This window comes from Etheostoma cragini, chromosome 8 (genome assembly GCF_013103735.1).
Source record: "Etheostoma cragini isolate CJK2018 chromosome 8, CSU_Ecrag_1.0, whole genome shotgun sequence".
NCBI classification, from domain to species: Eukaryota; Metazoa; Chordata; class Actinopteri; order Perciformes; family Percidae; genus Etheostoma; species Etheostoma cragini.
Genome location: NC_048414.1, coordinates 20,255,417 through 20,276,126, shown reverse-complemented (window position 1 = coordinate 20,276,126; position 20,710 = coordinate 20,255,417). Strand labels below are relative to the sequence as shown.

The window sequence follows — 20,710 nt, the reverse complement described above, 5'->3', positions numbered from 1 at the left end:
CTTCTTTCTTTAAATAATCTCCTGGTAGTATTATAGAGTATTAGGACTCTGGAGACTCTTTCTATTGGGATTCGTTAGTGCCAGCGGCGAGGCTTCACAGCTTTTATTCAGAGAGGCACTCCTTATTTTCCCCTCAAAAGTCTTGGGGGAATGGAAGACAGCAAATACTGCAGGTGCAGGGATTGCTGCAGAACAGTCTAGTATGGGTTTATGAGTGAAACTAGAATGGCGAAGAGGGACGATAGAAACATCTCAGAACAGGTATGCACTGGAGGGAAAACAACAGGCAGAGAAGGAGGGAGGGAGAGAGAGAGAGAGAGAGAGAGAGAGAGAGAGAGATACTTTTTTAATGTTCCTTTAAATAAACTTTTACCTTAAAATGACAACAAAAACCTCAGCAAGCCAAACTAATGAACTGCCACGTATAAACAAGAACATACTCAAAGCAAAAAAAAGAAAAGAAGCAATGCCACTATCTGATCCAATCAGCCCGACGGAGCTCGCTTTGCAAATAAAACTTGAATCTAAAATAATTAAACTGTCCTTGCCCGGAAAGCAATTCCTGCCCGTGTGCATTCTCGAAAGCATCAGTGTCACTTCTTAAGCAATAAAACATAAACTGAATCCTGACGTGCTGGGACCAGCTCACGCAGCCAGATAAGACCAGAGAGTGAGAGAGAGAGAGAGTGAGAGAGAGAGAGCAAGATGTATTTCATGTGTTTATTTTGCTACATTTCATGCCAATACACCTCATTTGAATTTTGTATTAAATCAACAAAGAGACAGTAAAGGCAAGCTATCATATGCAGAGTAATGGACAATGGCCTCGAGGCTCATTGCATTCTACCTAGCACAGAGTGGGTATGTGTTTTTGGGGCTGTGATGGAATAAAATTGGAATACTGGTCTGAAAATGAGAGAAACTGCAGCAGGACTATTGAATTATTTCTAAGGAATATTATGGAGCAATCAGCCAACACAGGATGACAGCAATCAAACATCACCTCTGCAACACTAGCGCCCGTGGAGTGTTTTTTCCGGCAACTTTTGAAAAGTGTCACGGCCGCTGGAACAGACAGTGGGAAGTCGGATAACTTGTCTATTGTTTATTTCAGATTACACTATAGCCAATTTTGAGCTATAAATAGAAAGAGATGGAGATATGGACAAATGGAGATATGGAGGGAGAGAGAGAGAGAGAGGGACTGGCATAAGGCATCTACTCTACAGAGAGGGGTGATTCAGTCTGTCAACACCCACAGAGCCTGCCCATCCTCATTAAAACAATGATTCTGACTCGGCTCACTAAGAACGCAACGTGACATTTAGCTCTTTACGATGGTCTGGAACTCCCACGCAGACACAAAAGCCTTATCAGAAGAAAAAAGCACACGCTATTGAAGCGATTACAGAAAAACAGACAGATCAGGCCTCCGTAACAACATGTAAAATGCTGATGCACACTGGGAAGTCTCCATGACATTTACACTTTAACCCTGGTGTTGATGCAGACATGCAAAACACACACACTCACTCAGACACACAAGCTTTCCTCCCCTAACGCCCACTCAAAAAAAAATTAGGCTGAAGCATTATGAGTGAATCTGCAAATGCATGAAGACGCGCCAAGACAATAAGGCATTTCTGAGCACTGCAGCGGACAAATCAACAGCTACGATGATGATCCTGTAATCACATTAGTGATAAAAATTCCATTACCTCCTGATTATACATCAGAGTCCTTGCTCTCTCCGTGTGCTCTGTACAACAACCACCAAAGATGATGAAAAAATGAGTAAGCTGTTTCCCTTATAGGCCCCCAGCCATACAACGCCTTGTTTAACCCGTACCCACACTGTACTGCACAGCATGGACACGGTGCATAGCCTGTAGATCATCCTTCTCTCACTGCCCCCACTCAGGGAATGGAGACTACACTAAAACATATTTGGGTGCCTCTGGGAAACAATGACTGAAGATATACTCACACAAAATCTAATTTCAGACAGTGGATTGTACTAAATTTTACTTTCAGTCATCCTGCACTGATGCTTTTTGGTTCGTAATACCATACTCTCTTAGCTATCTTCCTTTTTGTGCCTCCCACACGCACTCACAGCCATCCTGCTATCACCACAAGTCTTACTTTTACACTTCATATTTTTCCTATGGGAAATTGTCAATTATCTCAATTACTTCTACCCTATTTCCTACTCTCATATTTTCCTATTACCCATCCATCATCCTCTTTAAACTGCTATATATTCTGTTGGAATATCGGCTTCTCACATCAAAACTGCAAAAAGCACACCGGTAAAGGAGACAGGCACCTTATGGGCTGTGGTGCCATGCACCCAGAATCACAGAAAGGTATTGTTGGTTAGCTGGAATGAGGTGATTAGGTTTTTTTGTAGGACCCACTTTGGGGCTTTACTCCCATTAGGGGACCTGAGCGGCTTAATGTCAGATGCACTAAAATGACAAGCTGCCATCTGGCATTAGAGACTCAGTGACAGCCGTCTTAAAAGACTCGTTCCTTTGACTGCTTCTAGCTCTGCTACTCCTTTGACTCAAACACAAATTAAACAGAAGGGAAGAACAAAACCCTACTTCTCCACGTGAATATGGTGGTTTAACGGACAGGACAGAGTCTGAAGAGGTCTTCGTGGTTTGGGTGAAATGAGGGAAAGAGAGATAAACAGGAAAAATAAAGTTTTTTTAGGATAAGTGATCACATTGGGGGAGTATAAAAATGAAGAAGTGCCTCATTCAGAGAAAGAGAGACACCCCCTCTTCTCCACACTTAATGACCACCACACGTAAGCATTTTTAAGCATTAAATAAATTAGATTTAATATTTAATCCTTGTCTCCTATCTGCATTGAATTTTTTTTTCCGACAGTGTTGAAACTGATACCGTTGCTATTTTTAAGACCCAGCGGTATCCCGTATTACCGCCCAACCCTAGTTCACAGCATCCTTGGGTGACTGTCTACTCTAGAATATGTATGTGTGCTTTGTGGGAAGAATGTTTAACAATCCATTTTATCCAGTTCACTAATACTGGAGATTGATTCTTCATCTAGAATTCTCAGAGGAAATTAAGAGTAAAAGTAAAAGGGGCCATTACACCCAATGAGCCCACACTGCTGGAAACCCATGTGACAACTGTTCTCGATGATGACATCAGGTGGACTAAAAACATCTGGCTTTGCACTCCAGACAAAGCTTTATCTGAAAAAACAAAGAAAGCAAAGATAAGCCTGAATTGATTTTGCAAACCTCTCTTTCAGAAAATCCTCTTTATGATGTAGGGAGAAGTGGGGGGGCACCATGCAGAACCACCGACGCATATTCCTCAGAAGTAATCCAGAAGGCTGTTCACTGGCGTGTGCAGCACTCAGGCAGCTTCACAAAGACGCATGCAAATGAAGTGAAGTCTCAAGAGGAGTAACAGGGGTAGAGGGGACCAAATAGCGACTCATCTGCTGAGCACAAATATGGAAAAGCTTAGCATTGGAAGCATTTTGAAATCCAAGGGACTTAACACACCACTAAAAGAACAAAGAGTCACTACTACTTCCCCCTCACCTCTTCTGACAGTTCTTTTTCTTTGGCCTATCTGCAAATTGTATGACACAACGGCTCACTTCATTAAAATGACGTGGCGATACCAAAAACAGAAGCTATAGTGGTGGCAGTAAAACTAAATTACCTACATCATAATTAAAAAGAGCAACCTTCCTTGAGACCCTGAAATAACAACCTTGTTATTCCTGTCTATTCCAGACACTCCTCCGTAAACACAACCAGTTTGCCAGTGTGTGTGGAAGTGTTGTGTGCCCCACTTAAACTACAAAAAGTGGAGGAGGCCACACTTTTTGCAGTACTCTGCAAAAACAGGATTGCCTGGAGGGGTCATGTCTGGCTCTCTGATGCTCAGCTTTGATGTACAACGGTTTTGAAACATTAGTGTTCACCTATGAGCCGTAGCTGTGTATGGGCACAGTCTTACATGCAGTGATATAGTTAACTATGAAAGACTTCCATGTGTACAAACTCATTCATACATGCACGCATACTGTAAGTAGGACTTACGTTGCCGTGGTTGATGAAACCGTGTTGCCTGGCGATGCGGTCGGCTTCCTCTGGCCCCCCATTGATCTGGACAGCCCAGGTGTTGGTGTAGACCTCTGCAGCTTCAATCCACTTCAGTTCTGCTATCAGGAGGACAAGGGCTGTCCATAAGTGCAGCTGGACCACCCTGGCATCCATGAAAAGGAGAACACTTCACAGGGCAGTCTAACCGTCCGTCTGTCACTGCTTCCCAGGCAGAGTGGGGCTGCTCTACCTTACAGCAGCAAAGTAGAACGGTGTCCTAGAGATGAGAGGACAGAGCCAGCTATAAACACAAACATGGCCTTCTTAACTGGGTCACTCGGGCCTAAATTACCTACTGCAGATACCATTCAGAAAACAAAACCAGAACTGCAGCAAAAACTAAACAGCACACCCACGGACCTTTTCACAACTCACTGTCCATTGTCAAAGTCAGACAGAGGGAAAAAAACCAAAAAAACATTTTCATAAATGTGCGAGGGATAAATATTAGGTCAAAACAGACAAGGGTTCTGCCAAAAACAGAATTATTCTTCAATCCTCCCTCATCTTTTTCAGACCTGAAATGGTAATGTATGATAATGATATACAGTGGGCATGCAATACAGGACGAGCTCCAAGCAAACCAGCAGCAGCAGACATTACAACGCTCGCTCAGAAACTGCTCTTAGTTTTATGATATTCCAGACTTAATACATATGAGAAGGTACTGTAGGCTACTCATTCTAATTGAAAAGTATAACAACAAGCATGATAACTATCACTTAAGCATGTGTACAAAGGAATAAAGATTTTCAGGCTGGGGTACTGTGCTGGCTCTTTGAATAGAGGCGAGAACACCTTTAAGTCACATATGAAAAGGAAAAGCTGTGTGGTAAGTTAACTGACTCGGAGTGAGAATCAGTTCATCCTAAGACCGATGAAGAGGTGGCAAGTGATGCAGGTTTAAATGTCTGCACTTTCCAACAGATGATCCCACCAACGCTGCATTAAAAAGGCCGTTCAGTAAGTCAATCCCTGCTACACTGAAATCTGTTGGGTTCACGTATGACTTTCCGTTGGATTTTCTAGGTTCAAAATGTTTCTAATACACACCTTCTTAGCAAGTACAAGGGGAAGTGGGATGGGGAAAATAGCTGAGCATGGATTGGTGAACTAATCGCCATAGCAGAATGTTTTAGTCAGTGTTCTTATTTTTAACCTGGCAATGATGCCCACATTAGGTCTGAATGTTTCAGTACCAATGGGCAATAAAAATGACATTCCTACGTCAAATTTGCGTCCACCTTACTGTCATTTGTGCTCACAATGTATCTCTTGGACTGGTAGGCAGTCTGTCCTGATCTTTGCTCAGCAGTTTGTGGCTTCCAAGGAGATAAACCTTTTTTCAATCTAATGACCACATGGTCTTTCCTCTATGACAACCCTCAGGACAAATTAACATTTTTATTACCCCCTTACGGATCTAGCAGAATCATCCATGGTGTGATGAACATTGCAGGCTTTAATGGGCTGCAGACTTTCAGTTAATGTTAATGGATTTCTTAAAAACAATAGGAGCCTATGTCTTCTGCAAGGTAAGGCAAACCTGCAGCAGAGCAGACTGTACTGACTGTGTTGTTTAGACTCCCAGTCCTAGGTTTTGAAAAGTGTAAGAAAAAAAAAAAAAGTATTTTCACAGTGCATTCCAATTAAGTGGTGATTATTTTGGCAGTAGGTGGAAGTTCACCTTGTCACCAAGTCTGTTCACCTACTGACAGCACTGTTAATATAGATGGCACATAACAACAAACAAACAGCACATGGCAGCACAGAGACAGTCCAGCCATACTGGGGAACAGTTCAGGAATATGATGACACATTACTGTCCAAATATCTCTTAAGATGATACTAGCTAACAATCGTACAAGAGGACTAACGCCTTTCGATACTCTCAGGAAGGTGCGGTGTGTCACATATGCTAAAGCTTGGATCATGTCAAAAATAAAATCTCCTTTTAGTGAGTGCTTCCATATTGGTCTCCCGCAGTGAATATGGGTCCTGTCAAATTACTGGCTCTTTCTCAAGGACTTGGTTTTTTTAACATTAATATGAGTTCCCCCAGCCTGCCTATGGCTCCCCTGGTGGCTAGAAATGGCGATAGCTGTAAACCGAGGCCTGGCACGTACAAAGGAAAGCTCATTGTGGGACTGGCTATAGCGGCTGTAATTCTGTACCTAGGCTGAATTTTGGGAAAGAGACTTTAGCTATGGTATTAGGGGACCACTAAGGTCTATGTAAAATCATCCAAAGAGCACCATGTCATGGGACCTTTAAGATCCCCCATAAATCCATTGTCCAAAACCTGAAGAAATTTCAGAATCTTTTACCAAAACAGAGATGCCCTCGCCCTGCGTTCAGCCTCAGCTGTTCAATAGTTGCCCCCTGCTTCCAGGAAGCTACGCATTCAAATAAACTATTCTAACTATAACTAATTCAAACTAATCAAATAAAAAGAAGCTCACTTAACACATGGATTCACAGTTACATTTAGGAGTGGGTGGGATTGGAGTGCAGCAGGATTGGTGGTGAAAACATGACCAGGGGCTGTCACTCTTCCTGTGGTGTAATTCTTCTGAGCTCATTAGATGCTACGCTGGAGTCACAAAAACAGGAGTAGGGGCCTGCTGTCAGAGAGAGGGCTGGAAGAGGGAGAAGAGGGAGAGGGAGAAAGAGAGAGGAGCAGAAGGAAGGGGGTACTCCTCCCCCACACAGCATTGCAGAAAAAAAAAAAAACAACGCCCAAAACACCTCTCAAAACACAGCCTGGAGAGGAGTTAACAAGAGGCTGCTACGCTTACAATATACATCAAAGGCCTTAAACTGAGATGCAACTTCAACCTTCAAACCACAGGAGAACCTAAGAGTTCAGGATCTAAACTAAAATGAAAACAGAAAACCAGTTGCAGAGCCTCTTTCGAGATTAGCAGCACACTTGTGTAAGTGCGCCAGTGGATATACAGGGGTGGATAAGTGACCTGTGGTATGCTAAAAATCACACGACAGATTTGAATCATTAATTAAGCGCTGTCCGTTTCAAGCGCTTGACACTCAAATTTAGCTCAGTATCTCATGGCGAAGAGGACGGTGAGAAATGTTGCTCAATTGGTCCAATTACAGAACAGAACAGCAGCAACAACAACAACGACAACAACGACAACAACGACAACAGGTAGCGTCTATCAAAAACACTTTGTTTACACGTTCTGTCAAGACAATTCGTAATGAGCAGTCCCCTCCTCTGCCTCAGCGTTGACAGCTGAGGTGCACTTCACCCCCGACCGCTCCAGTGGAGGTGCTCAGTGGCCATCAGAACACGGGTGTACAAACGAACCACAGAGGGATTCCTGTCCTGTGATGCCTCCTCAGTATTCAACTGTACTGAGAAGAGAAGGAGATGGATCAGCAATGCATCCCAACACTGTGCATTCATTATCTTCTTGATACCATCATCTGTATGCTACACACTAGCAGCTTTGAGGAAAACTAGCTGTTAACATATGTTACAGGCCAGCTGCTGTAAACTGATTTTGCAAAATTCCAGCAAAATCTGGATTTTGATATACAATAATATTAGTATGGTATAATGAATAATGTACCAATATGTTGCCATTGTAGTTAACAATATGTTGTCTTTTGCTGATCTTTCAGGCTGTGTTATAGTTATAGTATACAATGGCCTAAACAGCATTGTGAGTTACAGCCTGGCACACACATCAGTAAGATCTATCTTATTGGCCAATACTCCCTTATCACAGATTATTTAGGATGGCAGTTCTAAGTATATTTTAGCAGGTTTGATGCTTAGATTTGCATTTAAAAGCCGTTTATAATAATGCCATAATTACATTTCAAGTTTACGGTTCATTAGCTTCATGTCTTGTGTTTCCTTTTATTGCGATCTTAAAAAATAAAGCATATACTTATTGCTCAACTGTAAAATATCTGGCCTTCTGGAACATCTTTGCCACTACTTTTTATTTGCCAGATTTGTGGGATCCTTGACAAAAACACTGTACACCAGCCAGCTCTTGTAAAAAACAACTCAAACATCGATCTTGGTATTGGCCTCAGAAATCCAGCATTGGATAGTTGTAGCAGAGTGAAATGATTAATGGATGACCGACCATCTACTTGGCCATCCTTTCCACTGCTGATTAAAATACCAACAGTAAACTGATAATATCACCACATTATTAGTATTATGGCACTGAGTCCAACACATTATATTATTTATATAGCCTGAATCTAGAGCTACCTGTTATAACGTGAAGAGTTGGAATTAAGAGAACTGGGATTGAGACTGGAAACTTGTCAATTAAATTTCCCTACCCGTCTGGAAAAGGTCTTTGACCAGGAAAACCCTTGAGTCCCCTAGCTGTGCCAGCGACACTGCTTAGTAAACAGCAGCAGAAGCCCACGGTTACATGAACATGCAGCCTTTGCATTCAGATAACTTCCACTACGTTAGAATCAATCCGGAAAGACGCAATAAACTTCATGTGACAAGATAACATATCTACTCTTGATGGGGATAAACAGGTGATTTCCATTGGTAATGACAAGTACGCTAAGCCTGTGACAGACCATATGCAGCACTCCAGCTCTATTTCAGGCTGCCCACCCGGCAAATCAACACCCACCATGTGCTCTGGGCCGCTCTCTCACAGAAAGCCGAGGCACAGAAGAGAACGGCAACATTGGTGAAGTGCCCCTGACAGCCAAGCATTCTTTCCTGATAGGGAAAATTGCTCCACGTTAAGAGTGCGATTGGAAAACCACGACCATTGGCACAGGCACGGTGTGCTCCATCAGGACAGCGGGACACAGCTGGAAGTGAGCTGTACGACAGTAATCTGAGACACACTTTGAAGTGAGTGATCCATCTTTGCTCCCACTGGCTACAAGCTACGGAGATGAAAAAGCCTGATAAAATGTTGTCGAGGGCAGCAGCAATGTGTCTAGGAGAAAGAATCAATTCTGTAAGTAATGTCCCACAGAGACATCCAACCCAATTTTTAACAGCCATCTGAACCTTGGCATTGTTCCCTGTGTCAAACTTCTTCTCATCCACAACACGCTGCCCTAGTTTATAGGTGAGTTATATTGTTGACAAGTTTGTCCTCCTACTTCTTTCTCCTCCACTGCATTCCTGTTTTAGGCTTCTTATAAAAATGTGTGCTCTAAGAGCTCAGTTCACACCTGAAGAATTGCCAGTATTATTAAACCCAGCGCTGGTGATGAATCAACAGAGCTGGAGAGGTGGTGTTCAAGACAAAGTGTGTATGTGAAGCACTCAGTTTGACTTCCCCTGGCAAAAAAATAAACATAATGGAGCCAGGACAAACCCTTGTAATAGCTTAGATCTCGTAACAGGCCTTGGCGAGAGTTAGGCAAAACAAAGAGAGGCACAAAAGATTAGTTTTATAAGGTAATCTTTGATGCAGCGAGGTAGTGTAATCCGATTTGAAGCGGGAGCTTGGAGCTGTTTCTTTCAAAAGCTGGTGGCCTCGACTTCCTCACTTACTGAGATCTCAGATATCAGTTGTTTTTTTTGCACTTAAGACAGAAAATAACACTGTTAACCAGAGTACAAGGTAGGAGGACTTACTTTAAGTTGAGTTGTTCAGCATGTTAGTTCAAATTGAGCTCACTTTAAAATGAATAGGCACACTTATCAGCTGCCTATGTGAAGAGGAATAGTGAGTAAAATTAGTCTAAACAATCAATGCATTGCCAAGGAAGACTGACTGAAATATTTCACACCAATGCACACACATACACAGACACTAAAATTACTTGATGGGGTCTCTAACCCGTCTCTGGTTTAGCTTATTAGCCTATTAAGGCTCCAGGGTGAATAAGTAAGACAAAAAGAAAATGTATTGCGTTTTTGCGCAAGACAGACAGACAGACAGGAGGGAGGAAAGCAGAACATAAAGCTGAATTAACAGAGTCAAATGAGACGTGCTGTAGAAAACCACACAGTAAATACACGAGAACAACAAACATGCGGTATCTTACCAAAAATAAACTTCAGACAGGAAGCGCAGCGGACGAAAGCTGGTCAAGTCATGTCTCCTTCACCTAGCTATACTGGATTAAGCCTGTTACCTCACTGGGGAAGGATACACCTGACTGGGAAGACTGGGAAGAGAGATGTCGACAGCGCTGGCAGACACTTTATGCTGAAATAGCCTTTATAGTTTCCGCCAATACTCCAATTGTACCCACCCACTCTGTCACAGCTCCCCTCCCTGCTTTTAACACATCCAACTCGTGGCATTTACCACGAAACTATGCAGAAACGAGACGGCATGCCTCCTCACTCTCTTCTTCCTCCGGGTGGAGACTGTCCTTTCTCATGAGGTTTTTCTTTCAACTTTACATCTAACCTAGGGATGTACGTCCTCTACTTGGTCCAGGAGATGAATAATAATGCGACCCGAACACGCCCATCCTCCTCCAAAAGTGCTGAATTCAACTATGCAGCCGTGATGTTGTCCGCCAACTACTTGCCAAACCACCACTATGGTTATATTTTGCCAGTTAACGCTAACTTCAACCGTCGCACCCAGTTATTTCTTTAACGCTTTCTAACGGGTTGAGTTATTTCACATGGCTTTTTTTGCTGGCAATTAATTTACAAACGCAAAGTAAATACACGGAAAGAAAAAAAAAAAGTAAGAATAAGGGACTAGCTACTTGACAATACAATATAACGGTTCACTACTGGATGGAGATAACAACAAACTGCCACAAAAGCCTTTCTCCAGGAAATACGTCACGTTTAGAGCCGATTGGACTGTCGCGTATGCTTGATTTGTAAAACCGTCGTCGTTGAAAAGGGCGGGTGACCGTGTTATGTAGCCCGAAGAAGTAATAAACTTATCTAAGGTCACCTTTATCCAATTTTTATTCAACATTAACAGTTTACCTTCTTCAATAGTTAGAACACATTAATACGTGGTATAATATTACATATAAATCATGATTTATAACAGTAAATGAGTATACTTTAACTAAGGGAATTATATTTGACGACAAAGCCTCGATTAATGGTTGTCTAACGGTAAGTCAACACCTTTTTTGTGATAATTATGGTTATTTGCGTTTATTCCAACCGCTGTCATGGTACTTTTATTGTTAAATAAGATGTCTGGCCTACGCCTGTGCCCAAAACACACGTCCTTGTTTTCCTGATAGCTTGTATGCATTTGTACCGCTGTGTGTGGTCGCCATCTTCTGGATATCTACTCAATTTACACACATTAATATAAAGCACACCGTACGGTAGAGGGAGCCATTACACATAGCTCTAACGTTACTCCGTATGCTTGTGTCCACCCGTTACAGTCTGGCATATAACCCAGCTCGCTTTCGACAACTCCTCCTTTAGCACGGACCAAAGATATCCCGGAGTAAGGACAGCACGCATGTGCCGTAAACCCGGATGTAGATATTTTTGTACGTGTCTATTCTTATTCCCCATCTCGCTAAAATGTGACACATTTGCTGTAATTATTAATTCTATCTCTTTGCACCAAAGCTTTGCCATTCCAAACCAGTTAACCAAATCGGGTTAACCAGCCGTGACAGGTGTCGAGCTACGTTGATGTCACATCTGAGTAAAAGCTCCTCAACAATCTGTTTCAGAAGAGCTGCACTTTCACGGTGAGATAGCTAGCTAAGTGGGTAAAATAACGTGTAGTATTGTTTAAACATTAACGTTAAGAAGACATGTGTCCACTTAAAGCTCAATTTCTTTTTTACGTTATATGTGCACCTGAAGTCAGGACAACAGAGGTACTGTAGGGTAGGCTACCAGTGTGTCTTCATTTTGTCCCGTCATCTTGCGTTGCAGGAAACCTCCTGTAACTTACAGGATGGACTTTCGCGGCAGGAGGCATGAACGAGGCAGCAACTGGACCGACCCGGAGATAGTGGAGCTGCTCCAGCTGTGGTCCGATGACTCGGTCCAGAATGAATTGGAGAGCTCATTGCGCAACCAGCGTGTATTTGACCGCATAGCCCACATCTTGCGCGAAAAGGGCATTTACCGTACCGGTGACCAGTGCAGGGAGAAAATCAAAAAGATGAAGCTGGAGTACCGCCGCATTAAGGACAACCACAAAATGAGGTCTTGGAAGTTCTATGATGTGATGGACAGGGTGCTGGCGAACCGGCCAGCTATTACCTACTCCTCCTTGGGTGGAGCTGTCATAGCTCAACAGGTATTTCAGTGCCCAGGTGGGCCTGAGGCATACCTGCAAGGAGTTTCAGCAGGCACCTTTGGTCCTGCCTCCTCAGGTGGGTTTCTGTTTGGTCAGCCTCCAAAACCTGGAGATCCACTGGATATCAAATGTGAAGATGTTGAGGAGAGCCTGCTGAATTCAGGTGTCGCTCCCCCCGAGATGTACTATGAATCTGGAGATGAGCAGGAAACTGATGGCCAGTCTCTACTGGGGCCAGATACCCCTCTGGGTCATGTAGAGAGCTCAGCAAATCCAAGAATTTCACCTTCAGGTTGTCAATCCAAATACTAGAATCATTATCATCACTATTACGGTCATAAGCATGAGTTTAGAAAATGGTTACTGAAAAGTGATTTCTCTTTTTCGTATCCACAGGTTTTAGTGACATGAACATTGCCAGTTCCGCCACAGCTGTCACCCACGCTTTTGCTGGTCCTGGGCCACAGGACATATTAGAGGGGCCCAGTAAGAAGGCTTCTTGTCCCCCAAGTGTGAGACAGAGGAAGCGTCGCCTGGGTGGCAAGACATGGAGCTATGGGGGCGCTAGATGCGGTGGCCAAAGAAGCCTGGATAAAGCCTTGGCCAGCTTTCTGAAATGGCAACAGTCAGCAGAGGAGCGCCTGCTCTCCCTGGAGGAGGCGCGGCTGGAGAGAGAGCTGCAGGCTGAGGAGCGCTGGGAACAGCGGGAGGAGAGGAGGGCGGAACAGGAGCGCCAGCATGAGCTCCGCCTGTTCAGCATGCTCACAGGGGTGTTGGTCGCTGTCAGACAGGGCACTCCGACCGCCGCGACAACACCGACTGACCCCTCCATTTCACCCCTAGCTCATCTGTCAGCATCCCTAATGACCACGGCCACCCCCTCTGTCTCGTCATCTTTATCTCATCCCCCTTCAGAGGCTCCCACTACACAGGCTTTTTCCACTCAGGAGACAATAGAGTCCACAACGCCTGCATCTGTCAAGGCCTGCAAAATGTCTCAGAGCGTTTTGGCAGCACTGAACGGTGCCGAAACTCCTGGCCCTAGCGCGTACCTGTCCAACCGTGGCAACAGCATCCGCCAAACTCAAGGCATTCTCCAGGAGGGCTATGCCCAATATTTAATGGACAAACACCATGACACAAAGAACCCTGATGTGAGTCTGGGTCATGATGAAATACATTTGTCAGACAGCTCTGATGTGGCAAAAAAATGGTACCATAACAATTTCTTATAAGCTCTTTTTCTTACTTCCAGGGTATAATCAACATGGGTACCAGTGAGAACAAACTATGCTATGATGTTCTTGGTCAACGGGTAAGCTCAGCAGTGCACTCACATCCTGGGAATCTAAATTATTCTGCTTGCATTCACAAATACATTTCCTTTTCCGTTCTGCTACAGCTGACCAAGCCTGACATGCCACATTTTGACCCATCCTTGTTGCAGTATTCAGACTGGAAGGGACACGCATTGTAAGAGATTCACGTGGACCTTTGTTTTTATCTAGATGAGCGGCTTGTGGTAATGTTACATTTCAACAAGAAGTAAGTAGCAGTAAAGTAAACCCCTGTTATATCCTTTCCTTCTTGCTCTCTTTCAGCCTGAGAGAGGAGGTTGCAAAGTTCCTGACTCACTACTGCTGTTCTCCAAACCCATTGAAAGCTAACAACGTGAGTTATTGTTTTTAATGCTGGAAGGGATGTAACACAAGCAATGTGATCCGTCTGTGTAAGACAACTACGACAGTCAATTGAATATACTTTATAATATAGGATTAAAGAGTAAATATTGTATATGAGGGGAATAACAATATATTCTGTCTCGTATCGTGTTAAAAACCCAAGGGACTTTGTGTAAAGCATTTACTGTAAATAGGTGCTTTATCATATCTATATTCTGTAAGGCTACAGTAGTTACAGGACGTTCTTCCCACAATATGTCAGAGGGAAATATTGGACAACATTTATACTAAGACTATTAATAGTGGGCAAACTCTGTGTAATATGATTATACACCCAGCCAACCGTACAAAAGGTAAATATATTATTCTCTCTAGAGATTAAACTCCAGGAACACCATATCTACTGTAGTGCCACCGGAACAGCACTATAGTTCTACCTAGACAGTCATCTATTATTAATCATTTGAAATTTCGAAAAGGATATTCTTCAAAATGACTAGTCTAGTCTAACTCTAAATCATACTTCTAATAATTATTTTCTTTTACATAAATACGAATTGGCTGCTTTTTTTCATTTTTATTTTCCATTGCACTGACAAACGGCACAGACAGCAGGTCTTTTGATTAAGTATTGTAACATTGCGGTCTTCCTAATTATACATTTTTCATATTTTTACAATTTAAAGCACCACAATGCATAAAGCATCAAAGGAAAACGGACTAGCTTTTCGACACAGCTGTGTTTCTGATTTAAAAGGGACATAGACAAAAGGCAAACACAAATGTAATCAACAAAGAACACGTTGGAATAAATCCTTTTTGAACCACGCCACCACATTGTTATTTAAAGGTTTAATGGGAATTCAGGAGTTCTTGGCTGTTAAGGAGAGATGAATGGATGTAAAGGGTAGAGATGAAGGTAAAAGAAGGGCGTACTGAAGACCAGACCCCCTGTTGAAGATCTCTGGACTAGAGGTTATCATAACTCTCGTTATTTCCTTCTTCCAAAACAGCCTGGAGTTAAGTTTTCTTCATAACAAAATTATTAAATTAATTAAGACTGCATGCCAAGTTAGTCAGAGCACACAAGCATTTAGAAAGCTACTTTTTAAACGGAGTCTGACCATAGAGTGGAAATAAAGAGGTTACTGCAGCATCGCTTCCTGATTTCCCAAACTATAGATTCCCCGAGGCCTAAATCACAGAACGCTTGTGCGTTAATTGCGCGTCAAAAAGAATAGTGGGGTTAAAAGAAATTTGCTTTAACTTGTGTGTGTGTGTGTGTGTGTGTGTGTGTGTGTCCATTCATTTATTTGATTAACGCCGTAATGATTATGAAGATGCTAAATGTGGCAACTGAACCAACAGCTTGTTTGTTATGGGTAAACCAACTTAAATTCAGATGTCATGAATATCTGTTTTAGAAAGGGAATTTGTAGCATGTTTATCAGGCTTCTTCTGTGCCTTAATTGGGTCTTTCATAACACGGGGGATGTGTCTTTGTTCAGGTTGTGGTGATGAATGGCTGTGGTTCCCTCTTCTCGTGTATTGCAGCAGTAATTTGTGACCCTAAAGGTAGGTTTAGAATGCTCTGACACACACACACACACACACACACACACACACACACACACACACACACACACACACAGTACAGCCATATCTCTAGTGTGTGAAAACAAACATGTGCACAGTGACAACAGGAATGTTTTGTATTTGTTTTTTTCAAAATGATCATCAAATAAAAATATAACAGAACGGGGACGTTGTAGTATAATCATTTAAACATTACTCTTGTATTTATTTGATGCCGGCAGCTGCATAAATTGCTGCTTTAGTGCTATTAAAAGCAAGGCCTCAGTTCAGGCAATGTATTATATTTGTTTAGCTCAGTAAGTGCTTTAAAAGTCACAAGCCTGAAAAGCAGCACATGTTGGTCTTTTCTCAGAGCTGATCTCACTTGGTATCTCAAGATATGATAGATCAGTCCTGACAGCAGACCTGAATATTCTTATCAATAAAGAGAACGCCTCCAAAGCTATGGAGCGTGTGGATTTACTGGACCGCTTTGAACTAGAGATGTTATCTCCTAGCTGAAAATTGTAAAACCCTTTCTAAAGAAATTCAGCGTAGATGGTAATGCACTGACCCGCCATAAGACACCTCAACACTAGTCAAACCTACGTAGTGGCTTATATGGGTTAGCTTGCTGGATGTGTCAATTTCATGTGCTCATTGTGTTCTTCATGTTGTAGATGCCATTCTCATTCCCACTCCTTTCTACGGTGTCATCACTGAGGATCTGCATTTGTATAGTGATGTAAAGCTCTTCCATGTTCCTCTTGACTGTGAGGTAGGAATACAGAGTCCAGAGTTAATGTGATTGTGTTTAATTATGTAATTCTATATGTTCTTGATGTGCCTTGCTGATCGTATACATTCAATATCAGTGTCTCCCACACAGACTCATTTGTGGCGGTGCACCACACAATCAACACCGGCCACCACACGTTGTTGTTGTTGTTGTTGTTATTATTATTATTAACGCTAATTAAAACAGGCATTCGTTCAGCTGCATTTCCTTTCCCTTCTCTCCTCCGTCTCTCTACACACACACACACACACACGCACACAGCCCCTCCCCTCCATGCACACAGCGTCTGTCTCACAGTGTTGCCAACATAGTGTCTTTCTTGCTAGATTTAGCGACTTTTTTGACCCCCTTTGCAACTTTTTTTTCATTAAACATCTAGCAACAAATCTGGCGACTTTGTGTAAAAAATAAAGTCACCAGTAATATCCAGAAAGCACGCAAAATATTTCTCTCCTGTGGCCGCCAAAACAATCCCCTCTCTCGGAATCTGTTTTGTGAGGAGCAGCCCCTCCCCTCCCCGTGTGCGTAGGCAGGTAGAAAGGGGAGAAGGGACAGGGTGCGGGTGGGGGGGCGCGGTGTAGGCAGGAGAGACAGCGGGACGCGACGGGAGAAAGACACAGCTGAGATGGCCTGGCCCTGGACATGCCGGCCTTCTTTGAGAACTCTTCATAGAAATTGTGATTACTTGGCTAAAGATGTCTATTTCTTTCTATCTACCTTGCTGACACAGCCGCTAAGCTTTATGCAAAATTTCGTAAAGATGTCACAAAAATGCAAAGCAGCATATGACGTCATTCCATCCCCCCCACCCCGCGCCACAAATTGCTTTCTTATCCGTGGGAAGCACTGAATATAATATATATTTACATGAACACTGCATTCACCTTTTTAAATGCATCATGTGACCTCACGCAGCATTGTCAATTGTCCAATTTGAATGTTTTTGTTTCCTCCCTTTTTATTTTAAGGCTGATGGCAAAGACAGTCGACCCTTCCACCTTACTGAAGGCAAACTAGAAGAAGGTCTGAAAAGGGCTAAACAAGAGGTAATTCATGGATGCATTTATTCTCAAGCACTTGACATTAATGAATATTTTAAGAAAGACCGAACCACTCCAAAAATGCTTGGCTAATTTTCTTAGTTCAGATAAACGTCTTGGATGCTCTCTTTTTGTCAGTGATTTGTTTTTCCGCTTTATTTCTAAAGACGTTGAAGACACATTTTCAGTGATTTAGAAAGTGGCCATCTCTTTTAGGGTGTGATCATCCGAGCTGTAATACTGATGAACCCCCACAACCCTCTGGCTGAGATCTACACCGCGGATGAGATGATTGCCTTCTTGGAGTTTGCCAAAAGGTGTGTTTGCCCCACTTTTATCTCACGCTGTGGCCTAACACGGTAATCCTCCCAGCAGTGCTGGGGCTCCTTTAAGCACATTGCCTAAGCAAAGCATACAGTTCCTTGTGTGATCTCTTTTATGTTACGGCCCGAGAGCTCTGTCCCGTGTGTGGAATATCAAGCGCTCTTGATTAAGCTTTATCACCTCTCTTAACCGTTAGCATATTGTCAAGTGCAGCCATGTGCCAAGGATTCTCCTCCATCATCTATTGTTTTCTAAATGATCTTGCCAGAGTAACTCCCTCCACGGAGCGGTTGTAACCATAAACCACGCTGACGCAGGGCGCTGAAGGGACCATTTTACATTTTATGTTGCATTTCCTTTGTCAATAACAATCATTGACAATATAAAACCACGTTTTATTAATGATGGACTGTTTATATTCTCTTTCTCTCCATGATTTCCTGCTTTAGAAACGAGCTCCACTGTATCGTGGATGAAGTGTACATGCTGACGGTCTTTGATGAATCTGTTGCCTTTAACAGTGTCCTCAGTTTAGACAGGTACTGCATGAACCTAGCCTCTGCTTGATTACGCTATTAGCCTTTTAGTCATAACAGCCGAGGCTGAAGACAGCATCTTAGCTGCTCACGATGTGCTCTTTTTCCAGTCTGCCTGACCCACAGAGGACACATGTAATGTGGGGGATGAGCAAGGTACGTACTGAATGACATTGTGAAGACAGGACACTTTTTACATCACCGCTCACAGAGCGGTGAAGTCTCATCTTTTCCTAAGTGGGCGTCTGCTTTCACCATTCTTCTTCATTTGCGTCCTCTTGTTGTTTCCAGGACTTTGCAATGGCAGGAATCAGAATAGGCACTCTGTATACCGAGAACAGAGACCTTGTGGAGGCGTTGGCCCAGCTGGGCGCATTCCACGGCGTCTCTGGAAACAGCCAGCACCAGGTAGCACAGCTGCTTCAGGACAGAGGTACGGATCCAAGCTTCACGTGTGCTTTTGCAAACACAATGCACTGGGAAAACGATCCTCACATCAACCCTTTTTTGGTGAAAACCAGTCAAGATTAAATGCGTAAATTCAAACTATTTTGGATGGAACATTTTGCTTAATAGCAGTTTCCCTGTTACCGAGAAATAGCACCCCCTTTTTTTTTTTTGCGTTACTCTGATACGACTTGAAACATTCCATTTACACTTACCTATTGTCACTTCACACTCTTGTGTTCCAGAGTGGATCAGTGAGGAGTTTTTGCCCGAGAACAGGCGCCGACTGAAAGCTGCTCACAGTTACCTGACAGGAGAGCTGCAGAGTATGGGCATCCCCTACCTGGACAGACATGCCGCACTGTACGTCTGGGCTGACCTCCGAAAGGTACCAAGATCAAAGTCACGCTAAGTAGTGGGGCTAATATTTCACTTCTCACTCTCACTAATTTTAAAGTAACTACACATGGTTATGTCTGGAAAACATTGTGTTCCTGTGGGCTTAATGTGTCACTTCCGTCCCTGCTGGTAGTTTCTCCGAGAGCCGTCGTTTGAGGAGGAGTTGTCCCTGTGGAAGGCTTTCCTCAGACACAAGGTGGTGGTGAGCTGTGGTCAGGCCTTCTGCTGCTCCACGCCCGGCTGGTTCCGCATTGTCTTCGCAGACCAACAGCACCACCTTCAGCTCGGTCAGTCTCTAGTGTGATATGCCCACCCAATTGTTCAGCTATTCCCTGTCTTATATTATACATGTTGACAACTTGATATCTATTTTTCAAGTTTTTAAAATAGTGAGTTATGTTTTTTCCTCTCTAATTTACATTTTCTGCCTTAAACTAGACATTGATTAGTCATATCTATTATTTCATTTGTTCAGTCGATGGTTTGTTTTATTCCAGTTTATCTCCTGCTTTGTGTCTTAAGCTAGGTAAGGATTGGATAATAGTTACGGACTTGTTCTGTCAACGTGTTGTGTTATTTCAGGCCTGAAGCGCATTAGGGAGGCCTTGAAAGAAATTGAAGAAAGAAGCACCAGCCCCGATACACACTCTATCAAAGAAGCCAGTGAGGAGAGCGATAAATCCGAGAAAGAGGACAGCGACGATTCAGACAATGGCGCGGTTGTCAATTCAACGTCATCACCCGAGAGTAAGTCATCCAACCAGCTGATGGAAAAGGATCGCCCAGCTCCTGACACAGGCCCGCTGGCCACTGCAGACTTAGTGTTGCTGGACTGCCAAGCATCAAAGCCCGACAGTCTGGGTTCTCTGATTGGCACACTCAGGCACCAGATCCACTCCTCCGATTGGCTGGAGAAAAACACTCCAGAGCTGACTGCTGCGGAGGACCCCGAGATTCTTGATGTATTCAAGGCCCTGCTGCAAAGAGCCAGAAAGTAATCTTAGGATGAAGTGGCCCTAAATGTAGCTGCCACATGTCAAGAGGCAGTACTTCAGCATCCTTCTTAGTCTCTGTTTTTATTGTAAAAAGATGGACACCAACACCTGACACAAGGTCAAATCTGATGGCTATTTTTGAGTAACCAGGAAATATTTGCTGTGAGATGGCTAAAGAAAAGAGAAGAAGAAGGAGAGTAAAGCAGGTAAGGCCATGATGGAAGGACAGCAACACTTTTCTTTCTGCATCTCAAGGCCTTATTTTCAATCTGCTAATGGAGATGGCCTTGTTTTTTTAATTTGAAAATATGTATTTTTATTTACTGCAACTCTAAGTGAATGCCAAATATAATCAACCAAAAGTCCCGTTCTATTCTTCTCTTAAATATTCTAATCTGAATTGTACATCTTTTATTATTTGCTCATATGCACTTTATTTGATCAGAATGTATTGCACTTCTGTAAAGTTAATGATCTGTGAATAAAGAAATTTATTCTTTATTTGACTATCATCTTTCTTTT

At 43.0% G+C, this 20,710-nt stretch overlaps 2 protein-coding genes across 2 annotated transcripts in view; one reads left to right on the top strand and one right to left on the bottom strand.

Annotated features, from left to right (window-relative positions):
- Positions 1–10,914, bottom strand: part of furinb (furin (paired basic amino acid cleaving enzyme) b) — a 74,527-nt gene extending 63,613 nt beyond the window's left edge. Inside the window, exons 1-2 of the mRNA XM_034878455.1 lie at positions 10,182–10,914; positions 4,098–4,377 (exon numbers count right to left, since the gene is read on the bottom strand). Of these exons, the coding sequence (XP_034734346.1) occupies positions 4,098–4,274 (177 nt within the window). The 5' untranslated portion in view covers positions 4,275–4,377; positions 10,182–10,914. The remainder of the gene's footprint in view (positions 1–4,097; positions 4,378–10,181) is intronic.
- A 471-nt stretch (positions 10,915–11,385) lies between these two features.
- On the top strand, positions 11,386–20,689 carry accs (1-aminocyclopropane-1-carboxylate synthase homolog (Arabidopsis)(non-functional)). The gene is made up of 17 exons (XM_034878454.1): positions 11,386–11,624; positions 11,699–11,831; positions 12,022–12,683; positions 12,788–13,545; positions 13,647–13,706; positions 13,794–13,864; positions 13,993–14,062; positions 15,582–15,648; positions 16,329–16,426; positions 17,416–17,493; positions 17,704–17,804; positions 18,261–18,350; positions 18,458–18,503; positions 18,639–18,780; positions 19,040–19,182; positions 19,327–19,480; positions 19,776–20,689. The coding sequence occupies exons 1-17, from the start codon at positions 11,594–11,596 to the stop codon at positions 20,189–20,191; spliced, it is 3,120 nt and encodes a 1,039-aa protein (XP_034734345.1). The 5' UTR covers positions 11,386–11,593; the 3' UTR covers positions 20,192–20,689.
- The last annotated feature ends 21 nt before the right edge of the window (positions 20,690–20,710 follow it).